Source organism: Callionymus lyra, chromosome 13 (assembly GCF_982586985.1).
Source record: "Callionymus lyra chromosome 13, fCalLyr1.hap1.1, whole genome shotgun sequence".
NCBI classification, from domain to species: domain Eukaryota; kingdom Metazoa; phylum Chordata; class Actinopteri; order Syngnathiformes; family Callionymidae; genus Callionymus; species Callionymus lyra.
In genome coordinates this window covers 1,952,267-1,966,937 of record NC_141830.1, presented here as the reverse complement: position 1 = coordinate 1,966,937, position 14,671 = coordinate 1,952,267, and the positions used below count along the sequence as shown (strand labels likewise).

At 41.6% G+C, this 14,671-nt stretch overlaps 1 protein-coding gene across 5 annotated transcripts in view; it reads right to left on the bottom strand.

Annotated features, from left to right (window-relative positions):
* The window catches only part of utrn (utrophin), a 262,181-nt gene that overhangs the window by 135,347 nt on the left and 112,163 nt on the right, over window positions 1–14,671 (bottom strand). For all 5 annotated transcript variants that reach the window (XM_087805312.1, XM_087805309.1, XM_087805311.1 and 2 more), the window contains 2 exons: window positions 11,179–11,333; window positions 10,900–11,089 (listed from right to left, as the gene is read on the bottom strand). In XM_087805312.1, the coding sequence (XP_087661438.1) occupies window positions 10,900–11,089; window positions 11,179–11,333 (345 nt within the window). The remainder of the gene's footprint in view (window positions 1–10,899; window positions 11,090–11,178; window positions 11,334–14,671) is intronic.

Genomic DNA, 14,671 nt, shown 5'->3' with positions numbered 1-14,671 from the left:
CCTACCGGAGACGTGAACCTCCTACAGGAGACGTGAACCTACTTCTACGATCCTTCAAACCCATCGTGAAATAGTAGTAATAATAATAATAATAACTGAACCAACACACGTCACATGTTCAGGCTTCATATAATAACTCACTCAACTGTCAATCAAAGCAGTGTCACATGACAACATCATCAATGACACGAACAAAGTAAGTTACATTCAAAACAAACACATTCAATTCACTACAAAGTGAAATGATTCGGTGAAAAAGAAAACAAACAGTGTTTCTCCTGGCATGAGATGCATTTACGCTGCCGTCTCTTCCTCCTCAGACGTGGAGGTTGGACTGAAGCTCTGATGCATGAATCAGATCCAGAATCACATCAATCGCTTCGGAAGAGATAAGCAGACAATGGCAAGAAAGAGGAGAAGCTTTGTCGTCGGATTGAATCCTGTAAGTCTCTTGTTAAAACAAACAAAACGTGCCGACTGGGCTCAACCGCAAGGTCAGGAGTAAAGGTCAGGAGTAAAGGTCAGGAGTAAAGGTCAGGAGTAAAGGTCAGGTGAGGCGACTCCAGGTGTGAGCTCAGCAAATATAGAAGATTGTTTCACAAGAAACCTGTGAATAAAACCAAGACTGGTTTGGACTGATCTGACCCCGAGTTATGATCCTTCCTTGGATCAATAACTGAGTCACTCATGTTCTACTTTTCCCAGTAATCTGTTACTTTTAGAGTAATGAATATAATATACAAATGATTTACTTTCTCACTTAGTTACATCTGGTTTCAGGCCTTCGGGTCACCTTGACCCGGAGACGACACAAGTGCTGTGTCTCACATACTTCTCTGAGTGCACTTAAAGTTAGTATTCATCAGGATAGTGTACGTACTAACTAGTAACTAATCCTCCACAGATAGTATGTCTCAAATCATATACTTCTCTTAGTATACTAGAAGTTAGTATGCATCAGGATAGTGTACGTACTAACTAGTAACTAATCCTCCACAGATAGTATGTCTCAAACATACTTCTCTTAGTATACTAGAAGTTAGTATCATCAGGATAGTGTACGTACTAACTAGTAACTAATCCTCCACAGATAGTATGTCTCAAACATACTTCTCTTAGTATACTAGAAGTTAGTATCATCAGGATAGTGTACGTACTAACTAGTAACTAATCCTACACAGATAGTATGTCTCAAATCACATACTTCTCTTAGTATACTAGAAGTTAGTATCATCAGGATAGTGTATGGTCTAACTAGTAACTAATCCTCCACAGATAGTATGTCTCAAATCACATACTTCTCTTAGTATACTAGAAGTTAGTATCATCAGGATAGTGTACGCACTAACTAGTAACTAATCCTCCACAGATAGTATGTCTCAAATCACATACTTCTCTTAGTATACTAGAAGTTAGTATCATCAGGATAGTGTATGGTCTAACTAGTAACTAATCCTCCACAGATAGTATGTCTCAAATCACATACTTCTCTTAGTATACTAGAAGTTAGTATCATCAGGATAGTGTACGTACTAACTAGTAACTAATCCTCCACAGATAGTATGTCTCAAATCACATACTTCTCTTAGTATACTAGAAGTTAGTATCATCAGGATAGTGTACGTACTAACTAGTAACTAATCCTCCACAGATAGTATGTCTCAAACATACTTCTCTTAGTATACTAGAAGTTGGTATGCATCAGGATAGTGTACGTACTAACTAGTAACTAATCCTCCACAGATAGTATGTCTCAAATCACATACTTCTCTTAGTATACTAGAAGTTAGTATCATCAGGATAGTGTACGTACTAACTAGTAACTAATCCTCCACAGATAGTATGTCTCAAACATACTTCTCTTAGTATACTAGAAGTTGGTATGCATCAGTTTAGTGTACGTACTAACTAGTAACTAATCCTCCACAGATAGTTTGTCTCAAATCAAACTCTGCTGCTACAAACTAACAGGAAATGATGCGACAGCTTCTTCTTCTACTACTATTTAACGATGGTTTCAACCAGCTGTAGGAACACTAGCGCCACCTGCTGGCAGCACGCTTTGGTTTCAAGAAATATGAGAAATATGGGAAATATGAGTTATTTACGCCGGTATCAGAAGCGAAGACGTGTCATCCTTGTACTGCTGCTGAAGATACACCTGTAAGTATATATATATATATATATATATATATATATATATATATATAAAACCTAACCTCCATTTACAAGGTCAACGTCACTAAGATGGAGTCGTTTAGTATAGAAAGTGTCCATCAATCCATACTTAGTTTTGTGGGTGTTTTAGTGACAATTTAGTGTGTATTGAGTTGACCTCTCCAACAGGTGGCGCTCTTCACCAGAAACCTAGAAGCTATAATCCATCAGCGAGCGGTCGTTAACACACAGTGAGAGCGAAGACGATCGAAACAAATCAGACGAAGTGTCGTCGCTTCGGGAAGTTTTGCCAAAATTAGCCTCAAAAATAAAGACGCACAAATCAAAAGCCCGGTGAGATGAAAGTCGGATCCAAAATACATTCCTAGAAGAAAGAGTGTTCGTCATCAGGAGAGCGAAGGCAGGAAGATGAAATGATTTATTCCCGTCTCAGCCTGAAGACTGGGACGCCATAATGGGAGCAGCAGGACACTTCTCAGGAGACTTCTCAGGAGGCTTCTCAGGAAGTCAGGAGACTTCTCAAGAGACTTCTCAGGAGACTTCTCAGGAAGTCAGGAGACTTCTCAAGAGACTTCTCAGGAAGTCAGGAGACTTCTCAGGAAGTCAAGAGACTTCTCAGGAAGTCAAGAGACTTCTCAGGAGACTTCCCAGGAGACTTCTCAGGAGACTTCTCAGGAGACTTCTCAGGAGACTTCTCAAGAGACTTCTCAAGAGACCTCCCAGGAGACCTCCCAGGAGACTTCTCAGGAGACTTCTCAGGAGACTTCTCAGGAGACTTCTCAGGAGACTTCTCAGGAGACTTCTCAGGAGACTTCTCAGGAGACCTCCCAGGAGACCTCCCAGGAGACTTCCCAGGAGACTTCCCAGGAGACTTCCCAGGAGACTTCTCAGGAGACTTCTCAAGAGACTTCTCAAGAGACTTCCCAGGAGACCTCCCAGGAGACTTCCCAGGAGACTTCTCAAGAGACCTCTCAGGAGACTTCCCAGGAGACTTCCCAGGAGACTTCCCAGGAGACTTCTCAGGAGACTTCTCCGGAGACTTCTCAGGAGACTTCCCAGGAGACTTCTCAGGAGACTTCTCAGGAGACTTCCCAGGAGACTTCCCAGGAGACTTCTCAGGAGACTTCTCAGGAGACTTCCCAGGAGACTTCTTCTCAGGAGACCTCCCAGGAGACTTCTCCGGAGACTTCTCAGGAGACTTCTCAGGAGACTTCTCAGGAGACTTCTCAGGAGACTTCTCAGGACACGATCCCACTCAGTGGCTCCACACGGAGCATCAGCCCAGAGAAGACGCGACTGCGAGCGAGAACCAACCAGCCATGACGGCAGTGCACTTTACAATAAAGTGCTCTCAGAAGCATGGAGAGCACAGAAGGAGAACGAAACGATTCACCCGTTTATAATTCCCTCAAAACCTGCTTCAACATTATTGCCCTGAAATGAACATGAACTTGATCAAGATGAATAAACGTGCGAAGGATCCTCGTAGGAGAGAAACTCATGACGTCATGACACACAAAACGAAGCAGAAGAAGAACCACCAGCGTGATTCATGGAGGAACAAAAAGAGCAAGAACGTGACTCATCACTCCATCGTTTGTTTGCATCACTGAGAGCTTCACAGCAGCCCTGATGGAGGTCAAGGTTCACGAGACGAGGGTCAAACACTGGTGTGTTCCAGTGACCAGATGGATTTCTAGACTCGTTTTGAAAATGGTTTTATCGTATTTACAGATAAAAATGATTTATTCTCAGCTTTTAATCGAGTGGAAAGTGTTTGTCGTTGATTATAAAAGGATTTCAAGTGTCTTGAATAATTCCCGGCGTGTGATTGGCTCACAGAGAGTTGTACACAAACACAAGAGATTCATCTTCTGCCGTCACGACTAAAAGCACCATCACGGCTCACGGCGGCTAAAAGGTCGACGATCGATAACAGGACGATATGACAGCAAAGGATAGGGCTAAACTGGATAGCCTTATTAAGAAGGCTGGTTACGTCCTAGGGCGCCCCCTGGATCCTGTGGAGGAAGTGTCTGGGAGGAGGATACGGAGCAAGCTGGGCTCCATGAGGAAGAACTTGTCTCACCCTCTCCAGCACACACTGAGGGCATTGAGGAGCTCCATCAGTGATAGAATGCTCCATCCCAGGTGTGTGAGGGACAGGTACTGCAGGTCCTTCCTCCCTGCTGCCATCAGACTCCACAACAAGAACACACCAAGATAATTATTTAACTGCACCTTTCTTGTTATTTTTGTAAATATGATTGTGTATATAATATTTATGTAGGTTTACAACATGTCAGTCCAGAATGAAACTCTAAACACGTCGTCTGACGATCAAGTTTCATTTGTAACTTAAGGCTTGAGTCACGAGTTGACTTGAGATCAACCATCAGAGCAGATGATTGACGGTGGAATAAGATGATGATGCACAGACGGAGAAGAACGAAGAGAGTTTTCACGAGGTCGTCACGGAGTAAAGAACGAGGCGACCGTTGTTCTTTTACCATCAACACTCATGACAACAAGAGCCAGACTCTCCTCGTGCAGGACGTGAACCAGGAAATCAACTCTGACTCAATCCATCATCGCCGAGTCACGGTTCCAGTCTGAGGTCCTGGAGGACGAGCCTGGCATCATGTCGACTCCCAGAGGACGACCGGAACGAAGAAGAACGAGGGATGAAGATGACCAGAACGAAGAAGAACGAGGGATGAAGACGACCAGAACGAAGAAGAACGAGTGATGAAGACGACCAGAGCGAAGAAGAACGAACGGCAAACACTCCACATGAACTGAAGTAAGAATTCAATCTAAGAGCAAAACATCTAAATGAATGTTCAATAGTTTGTTATTTCTCTAGTGAGCAGAAGTAGAATGAGAGAGAGAGAGAGAGAGAGAGAGAGAGAGAGAGAGAGAGAGGAGGGTGAGGGAGAGTAGAAGAGAGAGAGCGAAAGAGGGGGAGAGTAGAATGAGAGAGAGAGAGAGGGAGAGTAGAATGAGAGAGAGAGAGAGAGAGAAAGAGAGAGAGAGGGGGAGAGTAGAAGTGAGAGAGAGAGAGAGGGGGAGAGTAGAAGAGAGAGAGAGAGAGAGAGAGAGAGAGAGTGGGAGAGTAGAATGAGAGAGAGAGAGAGGGGGAGAGTAGAAGAGAGAGAGAGAGAGAGAGGGAGAGTAGAAGAGAGAGAGAGAGAGGGGGAGAGTAGTAGAAAGAGAGAGAGATCTAGAGAGAGAGAGAGATAGACTGAGAGAGAGATGGAGGGTCAGAGAGAGAGAGAAAAAGAAAGAGAGAGACAGAACGAGAGAGAAAAAGAGAGACAGAGAGCGAGCGGGTGAGAGTGTGAAAGAGAGAGAGACAGAGAGAGAGAGATAGACTGAGAAAGAGATGGAGGGTCAGAGAGACAGAGAGAGAGAAAAAGAGAGAGAGACTGAACGAGAGAGAGAAAAAGAGAGAGAGAGAGACAGAGAGCGAGCGGGTGAGAGTGTGAAAGAGAGAGAGACAGGGAGCAGAGAGAGAGAGATAGACTGAGAGAGAGATGGAGGGTCAGAGAGACAGAGAGAAAAAGAGAGAGAGACTGAACGAGAGAGAGAAAAAGAGAGAGACAGAAAGAGCGAGAGACAGAGAGCGAGCGAGTGAGAGTGTGAAAGAGAGAGAGACAGAGAAAGAGAGAGAGAGAGAGAAAGAGAGAGAGAGAGACAGAAAGAGCGAGAGACAGAGAGCGAGCGAGTGAGAGTGTGAAAGAGAGAGAGAGAGAGAGAGAGAAAGAGAGAGAGAGAGAGAGAGACAGAGAGCGAGCGAGTGAGAGTGTGAAAGAGAGAGAGAGACAGAGAAAGAGAGAGGGAGCGAGGGATGCTCTGGATCCATGGATTAAGGAGGATTTAACCAACGAGCAGATGTTTGTCGGAGGATGAAGAAGCTTCAGGATCCTCAGCGACGATCGTTGACCTTTGACTCGATCGGGTTTGAAAACATCGTCAGTTTCCACGACAGACGCACACAAATATCTCCTCTTCAACACAAGTTACACACTCCAGAACAAACACAACAACAACAACAACAACACTGTAGGTCCGTCTTCCGCAGGAAAGTGTCGACCAACAAACGGGATGAAGATCACGAGATGTTTCGGAAAGTTTGCCAAAGTCAACCATGGAGATGAACGAGGGATGAAACGAGGGATGAAACGAGGGATGAACCTCCTCCTCCTCCTCCACGTACCTTGCAGAGCTTCTGGTAGCGCGGCGAGGAGATGGCCATCCTCTGCAGCCGGTGCAGGAAGACCACCACTTTCTGGAGGGAGGTCCGGACCATGGCCATCATCTTCAGACGGCGCCGAGTCTGCAGCAGCGGGAGCCTGGACCGCATGCTAGCAGCGCCGCGCCGCGCTCATGCCGACCCACATCCACGTGCACGCACACACACACACACTCTCTCTCTCTCTTCTTCACTTGTTCACCGCTGGAAACATGCACTCGCTCGCCCGCTCACTCAAGCCAGGAGGATGAGGACCAAACACTCTCTCTCTCTCTCTCTCCTCCAGAGGAACGAGGGATGCGGGTGAGAGCGAGGGAGGAGGATGGAGGAGTGAACACACACACACTTTCTTACGAGCGAGCGAGGGAGCGAGGGAGGACGAGCGAGGGAGCGTTAAAGAGATACGATCCTGAGAGAACGAGCGGCGTCTCCCGCGGCAACCACAGCATCAATGAGGAGGAGAGAGAGAGAGAGAGAGAGAGAGAGAGAGAGAGAGAGAGAGAGACGCGGATGGTCTCGTCACCGCCAGGAGGCGGAGTCACGGCGGGGCGGAGTCACGGCGGGGCGGAGTCACGGCGGGGCGGAGTCACGGCGGGGCGGAGTCACGGCGGGGCGGAGTCACGGCGGGGCGGAGAGTGTGTGTGTCAGAAATAACACATATTTAAGAGTGTGTGTCAGAAATAACACATATTTAAGAGTGTGTGTCACAAATAACACATATTTAAGAGTGTGTGTGTCAGAAATAACAAACATTTAAGAGTGTGTGTCACAAATAACACATATTTAAGAGTGTGTGCGTCACAAATAACACATATTTAAGAATGTGTGTGTCACAAATAACAAACATTTAAGAGTGTGTGTCACAAATAACACATATTTAAGAGTGTGTGTGTCACAAATAACACATATTTAAGAGTGTGTGTCACAAATAACACATATTTAAGAGTGTGTGTGTCAGAAATAACACACATTTAAGAGTGTGTGTCAGAAATAACACACATTTAAGAGTGTGTGTGTCAGAAATAACACACATTTAAGAGTGTGTGTCAGAAATAACACACATTTAAGAGTGTGTGTCAGAAATGACACACATTTAAGAGTGTGTGTGTCAGAAATAAAACACATTTAAGAGTGTGTGTGTCAGAAATAACACACATTTAAGAGTGTGTGTCAGAAATAACACACATTTAAGAGTGTGTGTCAGAAATGACACACATTTAAGAGTGTGTGTGTCAGAAATAACACACATTTAAGAGTGTGTGTCAGAAATAACACACATTTAAGAGTGTGTGTCACAAATAACACACATTTAAGAGTGTGTCACAATAACACATATTTAAGAATGTGTGCGTCACAAATAACACACATTTAAGAGTGTGTGTGTCACAAATAACACATATTTAAGAGTGTGTGTCACAAATAACACACATTTAAGAGTGTGTGTCTCACAATTAAAACACATTTAAGAGTGTGTGTCTCACAATTAAAACACATTTAAGAGAGTGTGTGTCACAAATAACACACAGTTTAAACTCCTGAACACATCATGAATGACATGATTACTACACAATATTATCTGTCACTGCATCAGTTGTCGTTACAAACACACAACCATAAATCCTGTCAATCACATCATCATCAAGACTCTGGTTTCATCATCGAATCTTCTTCGTCCATCAACATCTCCTCAGAAGTTTTCCAGACGTTATTGAAATGAATGAATTGAGGTCATTGAGGTGTGTGTGTGCGTGTGCGTGTGTGTGTGTGTGTGTGTGTGTGTGTGTGTGTGTGTGTTCACACACGGGTCAAAGACTCCATCATGACCTACATGGTTAACCTGCTCCAGGTGAGTCTCAGCTCTGTGGACAGCAGCAGGTGTTGGCAGCGACTCCTGCACCTGCTGCCGTGTCTCCTCACATACTCAGCACCAGCGTCCACAGAAGGTGAGCGTGAGGTGTGTGTGTGTGTGTGTGTGTGTGTGCCAGATGTGCACGTGCGCGGGTGTGTGCCGGTTACATAACTGATCCACTGAGGATTTAATGAAACCAGACGATCCGGTTCTGACAATGTTGCAAATTAAAAAGCAGGATTAGTGGAGAAGATGAAACCAGGTCTGGTTCAAACAGGTTAGAGACACAACCGGGAGAGAAACAACACAACAACCGGGAGAGAAACAACACAACAACCGGGGGAGAAACAACACAACAACCGGGGGAGAAACAAGACAACAACCGGGAGAGAAACAACACAACAACCGGGAGAGAAACAACACGACAACCGGGAGAGAAACAACACAACAACCGGGAGAGAAACAACACGACAACCGGGAGAGAAACAACACGACAACCGGGAGAGAAACAACACAACAACCGGGAGAGAAACAACACAACAACCGGGAGAGAAACAACACAACAACCGGGAGAGAAACAACACAACAACCGGGAGAGAAACAACACAACAACCGGGAGAGAAATAAAACAACGACCGGGAGAGAAACAACACGACAACCGGCAGAGAAACAACACGACAACCGGGAGAGAAACAACACGACAACCGGCAGAGAAACAACACGACAACCGGGAGAGAAACAACACAACAACCGGGAGAGAAACAACACAACAACCGGGAGAGAAACAACTCAACAACCGGGAGAGAAACAACACAACAACCGTGATAGAAAGAACACAACAACCGTGATAGAAACAACACAACAACCGGGAGAGAAACAACACAACAACCGGGAGAGAAACAACTCAACAACCGGGAGAGAAACAACACAACAACCGGGAGAGAAACAACACAACAACCGGCAGAGAAACAACACAACAACCGGGAGAGAAAGAACACAACGACCGGGAGAGAAACAACACAACGACCGGGAGAGAAACAACACAACAACCGGGAGAGAAACAACACAACTACCGGGAGAGAAACAACACAACAACCGGGAGAGAAACAACAACAACCGGAAGAGAAACAACACAACAACCGGCAGAGAAACAACACAACAACCGGGAGAGAAACAACACAACAACCGGGAGAGAAACAACACAACAACCGGCAGAGAAACAACACAACAACCGGGAGAGAAACAACACAACAACCGGGAGAGAAACAACACCACATCCGTGATAGAAACAACACAACAACCGTGATAGAAACAACACAACAACCGGGAGAGAAACAACACAACAACCGGGAGAGAAACAACACAACAACCGGGAGAGAAACAACACAACAACCGTGATAGAAACAACACAACAACCGTGATAGAAACAACACAACAACCGGGAATTAGTGGAATTAGTAGTTGTGTGAGTAGTAGTGAATGTAGTAGTGGAAGTAGTTGTGGAAGTAGAAGTGGAATTAGTAGTAGTGGAAGTAGTACTAGACCATCAAGCATTGATTGTTGGGGATGACGGGTCGTACCGGGGACTTGTCCAGGACTTTGTTGACTGGTGACTGGAAAACCACCTCCAGATCAACTCCAGCAAAACTAAGGAGTTGATTGTGGATTTCCGGCGGTGTCCCTCCATCTCCCCCTCACCACTGAACATCCAGGGACAGGACATTGAGATTGTCACGTCTTACAAGTTCCTGGGTGTTCACCTCAACAACCGCCTGGACTGGGTGGATAACACTGCTGCTCTTTATAAAAAGGGGCGGAGTAGACTCTACCTGCTCCGGAGGTTGAGGTCGTTTGGTGTCCAGGGGTCACTCCTGAAGTCATTCTATGACTCAGTAGTGGCCTCTGCCATCTTCAACGGTGTGGTCTGCTGGGGGAGCAGCATGACAGCAAAGGATAGGGCTAAACTGGACAGCCTTATTAAGAAGGCCGGTTACGTCCTAGGGCGCCCCCTGGATCCTGTGGAGGAAGTGTCTGGGAGGAGGATACGGAGCAAGCTGGCCTCCATGAGGAAGAACTTGTCTCACCCTCTCCAGCACACACTGAGGGCATTGAGGAGCTCCATCAGTGATAGGATGCTCCATCCCAGGTGTGTGAGGGAGAGGTACCGCAGGTCCTTCCTCCTGCTGCCATCAGACTCCACAACAAGAACACACCAAGATAATTATTTAACTGCACCTTTCTTGTTATTTTTGTAAATATGGTCATGTGTTCATTTATCCACGATTGCTTCCCAGCATTCACACAACTATTCATGTCTGAAGCAGAAGCAGCTCAACGACAACTTTCTCATCTTCTGTCTCTGACTTCGACTCTCACAGCAGCGACATACGTGTGCGACTGAAACCATCGTCAGAGTTGTGTTACTGCAGGTGTTGAGTGTGTGTAGGAACCTCAACCTGAGGAACCGACGTCGACCAATCACAGTCGAGGGAGAAGCTCAAACACACCATCGTTCTTCCTCTGAGCTCCAAACATGAAGGTTCTGTGACGCGTGGACCTGGTCCTGGACCCGCTGGATCACCAGGAGTCAATATTGACAATAAGAACGCAGTCCTACCTCTAGTTGGCGTCGGAGCTCCTGGGCGTGGGCGGAGTCCTGGGACACGTCCTCCCTCTGAGACGCGTCGGCGAGAACGTTGGCCGTGGTCTCCGCCTCCTGCAGCCACTTGAGGAAGTTCTCCAGCTCCCTCAGAGACGCCTGGAGAGCCTTCAGGTCGGCGTCCAGCTGCACCTGACGCTCGCTCGCCCTGAGGTCCACGAGACCCGGTCAGATGTTTGAGGGTCAGACGTGAGGAGACGATCCAGAGAAGGATCAACATATCAAAAGTATCTTCACCGGTGGTTGATGCTGGTCCAGGCGGCGTTGTGGACGTCGGCGACCTCCTTGACCCGGCGGGTGTCGTCGCAGGAGTACGCTCGCAGCAGCTGATTGGACAGATCGTTGAAGGACGCCAGCGCCGGCTGAGCCCGGCCCACATCCTGGAGGAAGGTCTGAGGAGGGCATGATGACGTGAGGACCAGAGACGGACTCAAACTGTGCCGACATGATCAACAGTACTTTGTTTACACATAAAGTACTTTATTTACACGTCAATAAAATACTTATTGATGTGTAAATAAAGTACTTTATGTGTAAATAAAGTACTTTATTTACACGTCAATAAAATAGTTATTGATGTGTAAATAAAGTACTTTATTTACATTTATTTACACATAAAGTACTTTATTTACACGTCAATAAAATACTTATCGATGTGTAAATAAAGTACTTTATGTGTAAATAAAGTACTTTATTTACAAGTCAATAAAATACTTATTGATGTGTAAATAAAGTACTTTATTTACATTTATTTACACATAAAGTAATTTATTTACACGTCAATAAAATACTTATTGATGTGTTTATTTACACATTGATAAAGTACTTTATTTACACATCAATAAAATACTTATCGATGTGTAAATAAAGTACTTTATGTGTAAATAAACTACTTTATTTACACGTCAATAAAATACTTATTGATGTGTAAATAAAGTACTTTATTTACATTTATTTACACATAAAGTACTTTATTTACACATCAATAAAATACTTATCGATGTGTAAATAAAGTACTTAATAAAATACTTATTGATGTGTAAATAAAGTACTTTATTTACATTTATTTACACATAAAGTCATTTATTTACACGTCAATAAAATACTTATTGATGTGTTTATTTACACATTGATAAAGTACTTTATTTACACATCAATAAAATACTTATCGATGTGTAAATAAAGTACTTTATTTACACATCGATAAAGTACTTTATTTACACATAAATAAAATACTTATTTACACATAAATAAAGTACTTTATTTACACATCGATAAAGTACTTTATTTACACATCGATAAAGTACTTTATTTACACATAAATAAAGTACTTTATTTACACATAAATAAAGTACTTTATTTACGCATCAATATATTGAAGTACACACGATATACGTGGATGTACCTTCATAATATACTTGTCATGACTTCACTCTTAACATCAGAGAAACATTCGACTCATTTTTGTCATAGAAATCAAAACGTATCTTCAGTTCAACCTGTCAATCAAAACACCAAATCAGCTGTTTTGATTGACAGCTGGCTGATCCAATGAAATCTTCTGTTGCTCCAAACATGTGACAAACACAGTTGGTTCTCTTTCTAACTCTTTCCATCGCCTTGTAAACGTACTTATAAAATAAACATCTAATAATGTGATCGACTGGTAGTTTCTGATCAATATTATTGATCTCATCACATCTTTCTAAGTGAAGAGACACATTTGACCTCCAGGTTTGACCTCCAGAGAGAAACAAAAGTTCCTCTTGAAGGTTTTAAATGAACAATTACTCATCATCACGTGACCACGAGGAGGAGGCTTGGCTTCAGGCGCCCTCTAGTGTTTGGAGGCGGCACTGCAGGAGACTCTCATGATGAAGAGTCGATTAATGTGATTAAAGTGATTAAAGTGATTGATTAAAGTGATTAAAGTGATTAATGTGATTAATGTGATTAAAGTGATTAATGTGATTAAAGTGATTAATGTGATTAAAGTGATTAAAGTGATTAAAGTGATTAATGTGATTAAAGTGATTAATGTGATTAATGTGATTAATGTGATTAAAGTGATTGAAGTGATTGAAGTGATTAAAGTGATTAAAGTGATTAAAGTGATTAAAGTGATTAAAGTGATTAAAGTGATTAATGTGATTAAAGTGATTAAAGTGATTAATGTGATTAATGTGATTAAAGTGATTAAAGTGATTAAAGTGATTAATGTGATTAATGTGATTAATGTGATTAATGTGATTAAAGTGATTAAAGTGATTAAAGTGATTAAAGTGATTAAAGTGATTAAAATGATTAAAATGATAAAAGTGATTAAAGTGATTAAAGTGATTAATGTGATTAATGTGATTAAAGTGATTAATGTGATTAAAGTGATTAATGTGATTAATGTGATTAAAGTGATTAATGTGATTAAAGTGATTAAAGTGATTAAAGTGATTAAAGTGATTAAAGTGATTAAAGTGATTAAAGTGATTAAAGTGATTAAAGTGATTGATGTGATTGATGTGATTGAAGTGATTGAAGTGATTGAAGTGATTGAAGTGATTGAAGTGATTGAAGTGATTAAAGTGATTAAAGTGATTAAAGTGATTAATGTGATTAATGTGATTAATGTGATTAAAGTGATTAAAGGGATTAAAGGGATTAAAGTGATTAAAGTGATTAAAGTGATTAATGTGATTAATGTGATTAATGTGATTAATGTGATTAAAGTGATTAAAGTGATTAAAGTGATTAAAGTGATTAAAGTGATTAAAGTGATTAATGTGATTAATGTGATTAATGTGATTAAAGTGATTAAAGTGATTAAAGTGATTAAAGTGATTAAAGTGATTAATGTGATTAATGTGATTAATGTGATTAATGTGATTAAAGTGATTAAAGTGATTAAAGTGATTAAAGTGATTAAAGTGATTGAAGTGATTGAAGTGATTGAAGTGATTGAAGTGATTGAAGTGATTGAAGTGATTGAAGTGATTAATGTGATTAAAGTGATTAATGTGATTAAAGTGATTAAAGTGATTAAAGTGATTAATGTGATTAAAGTGATTAATGTGATTAATGTGATTAAAGTGATTAATGTGATTAATGTGATTAAAGTGATTAAAGTGATTAAAGTGATTAATGTGATTAAAGTGATTAAAGTGATTAAAGTGATTAAAGTGATTAATGTGATTAAAGTGATTGAAGTGATTAAAGTGATTAATGTGAATAAAGTGATTAAAGTGATTAAAGTGGTTAAAGTGATTAAAGTGATTAATGTGATTAAAGTGATTAAAGTGATTAAAGTGATTAATGTGATTAAAGTGATTAAAGTGATTAATGTGATTAATGTGATTAAAGTGATTAAAGTGATTAATGTGATTAAAGTGATTAATGTGATTAAAGTGGTTGCAGTGATTAAAGTGATTAAAGTGATTAATGTGATTAAAGTGATTAATGTGAATAAAGTGATTAAAGTGATTAAAGTGATTAAAGTGGTTAAAGTGATTAATGTGATTAAAGTGATTAAAGTGATTAAAGTGATTAATGTGATTAAAGTGGTTAAAGTGGTTAAAGTGGTTAAAGTGATTAAAGTGATTAATGTGATTAAAGTGATTAAAGTGATTAAAGTGATTAAAGTGACTAAAGTGATTAAAGTGATTAAAGTGATTAAAGTGATTAAAGTGATTAATGTGATTAAAGTGATTAAAGTGATTAAAGTGATTAAAGTGATTAA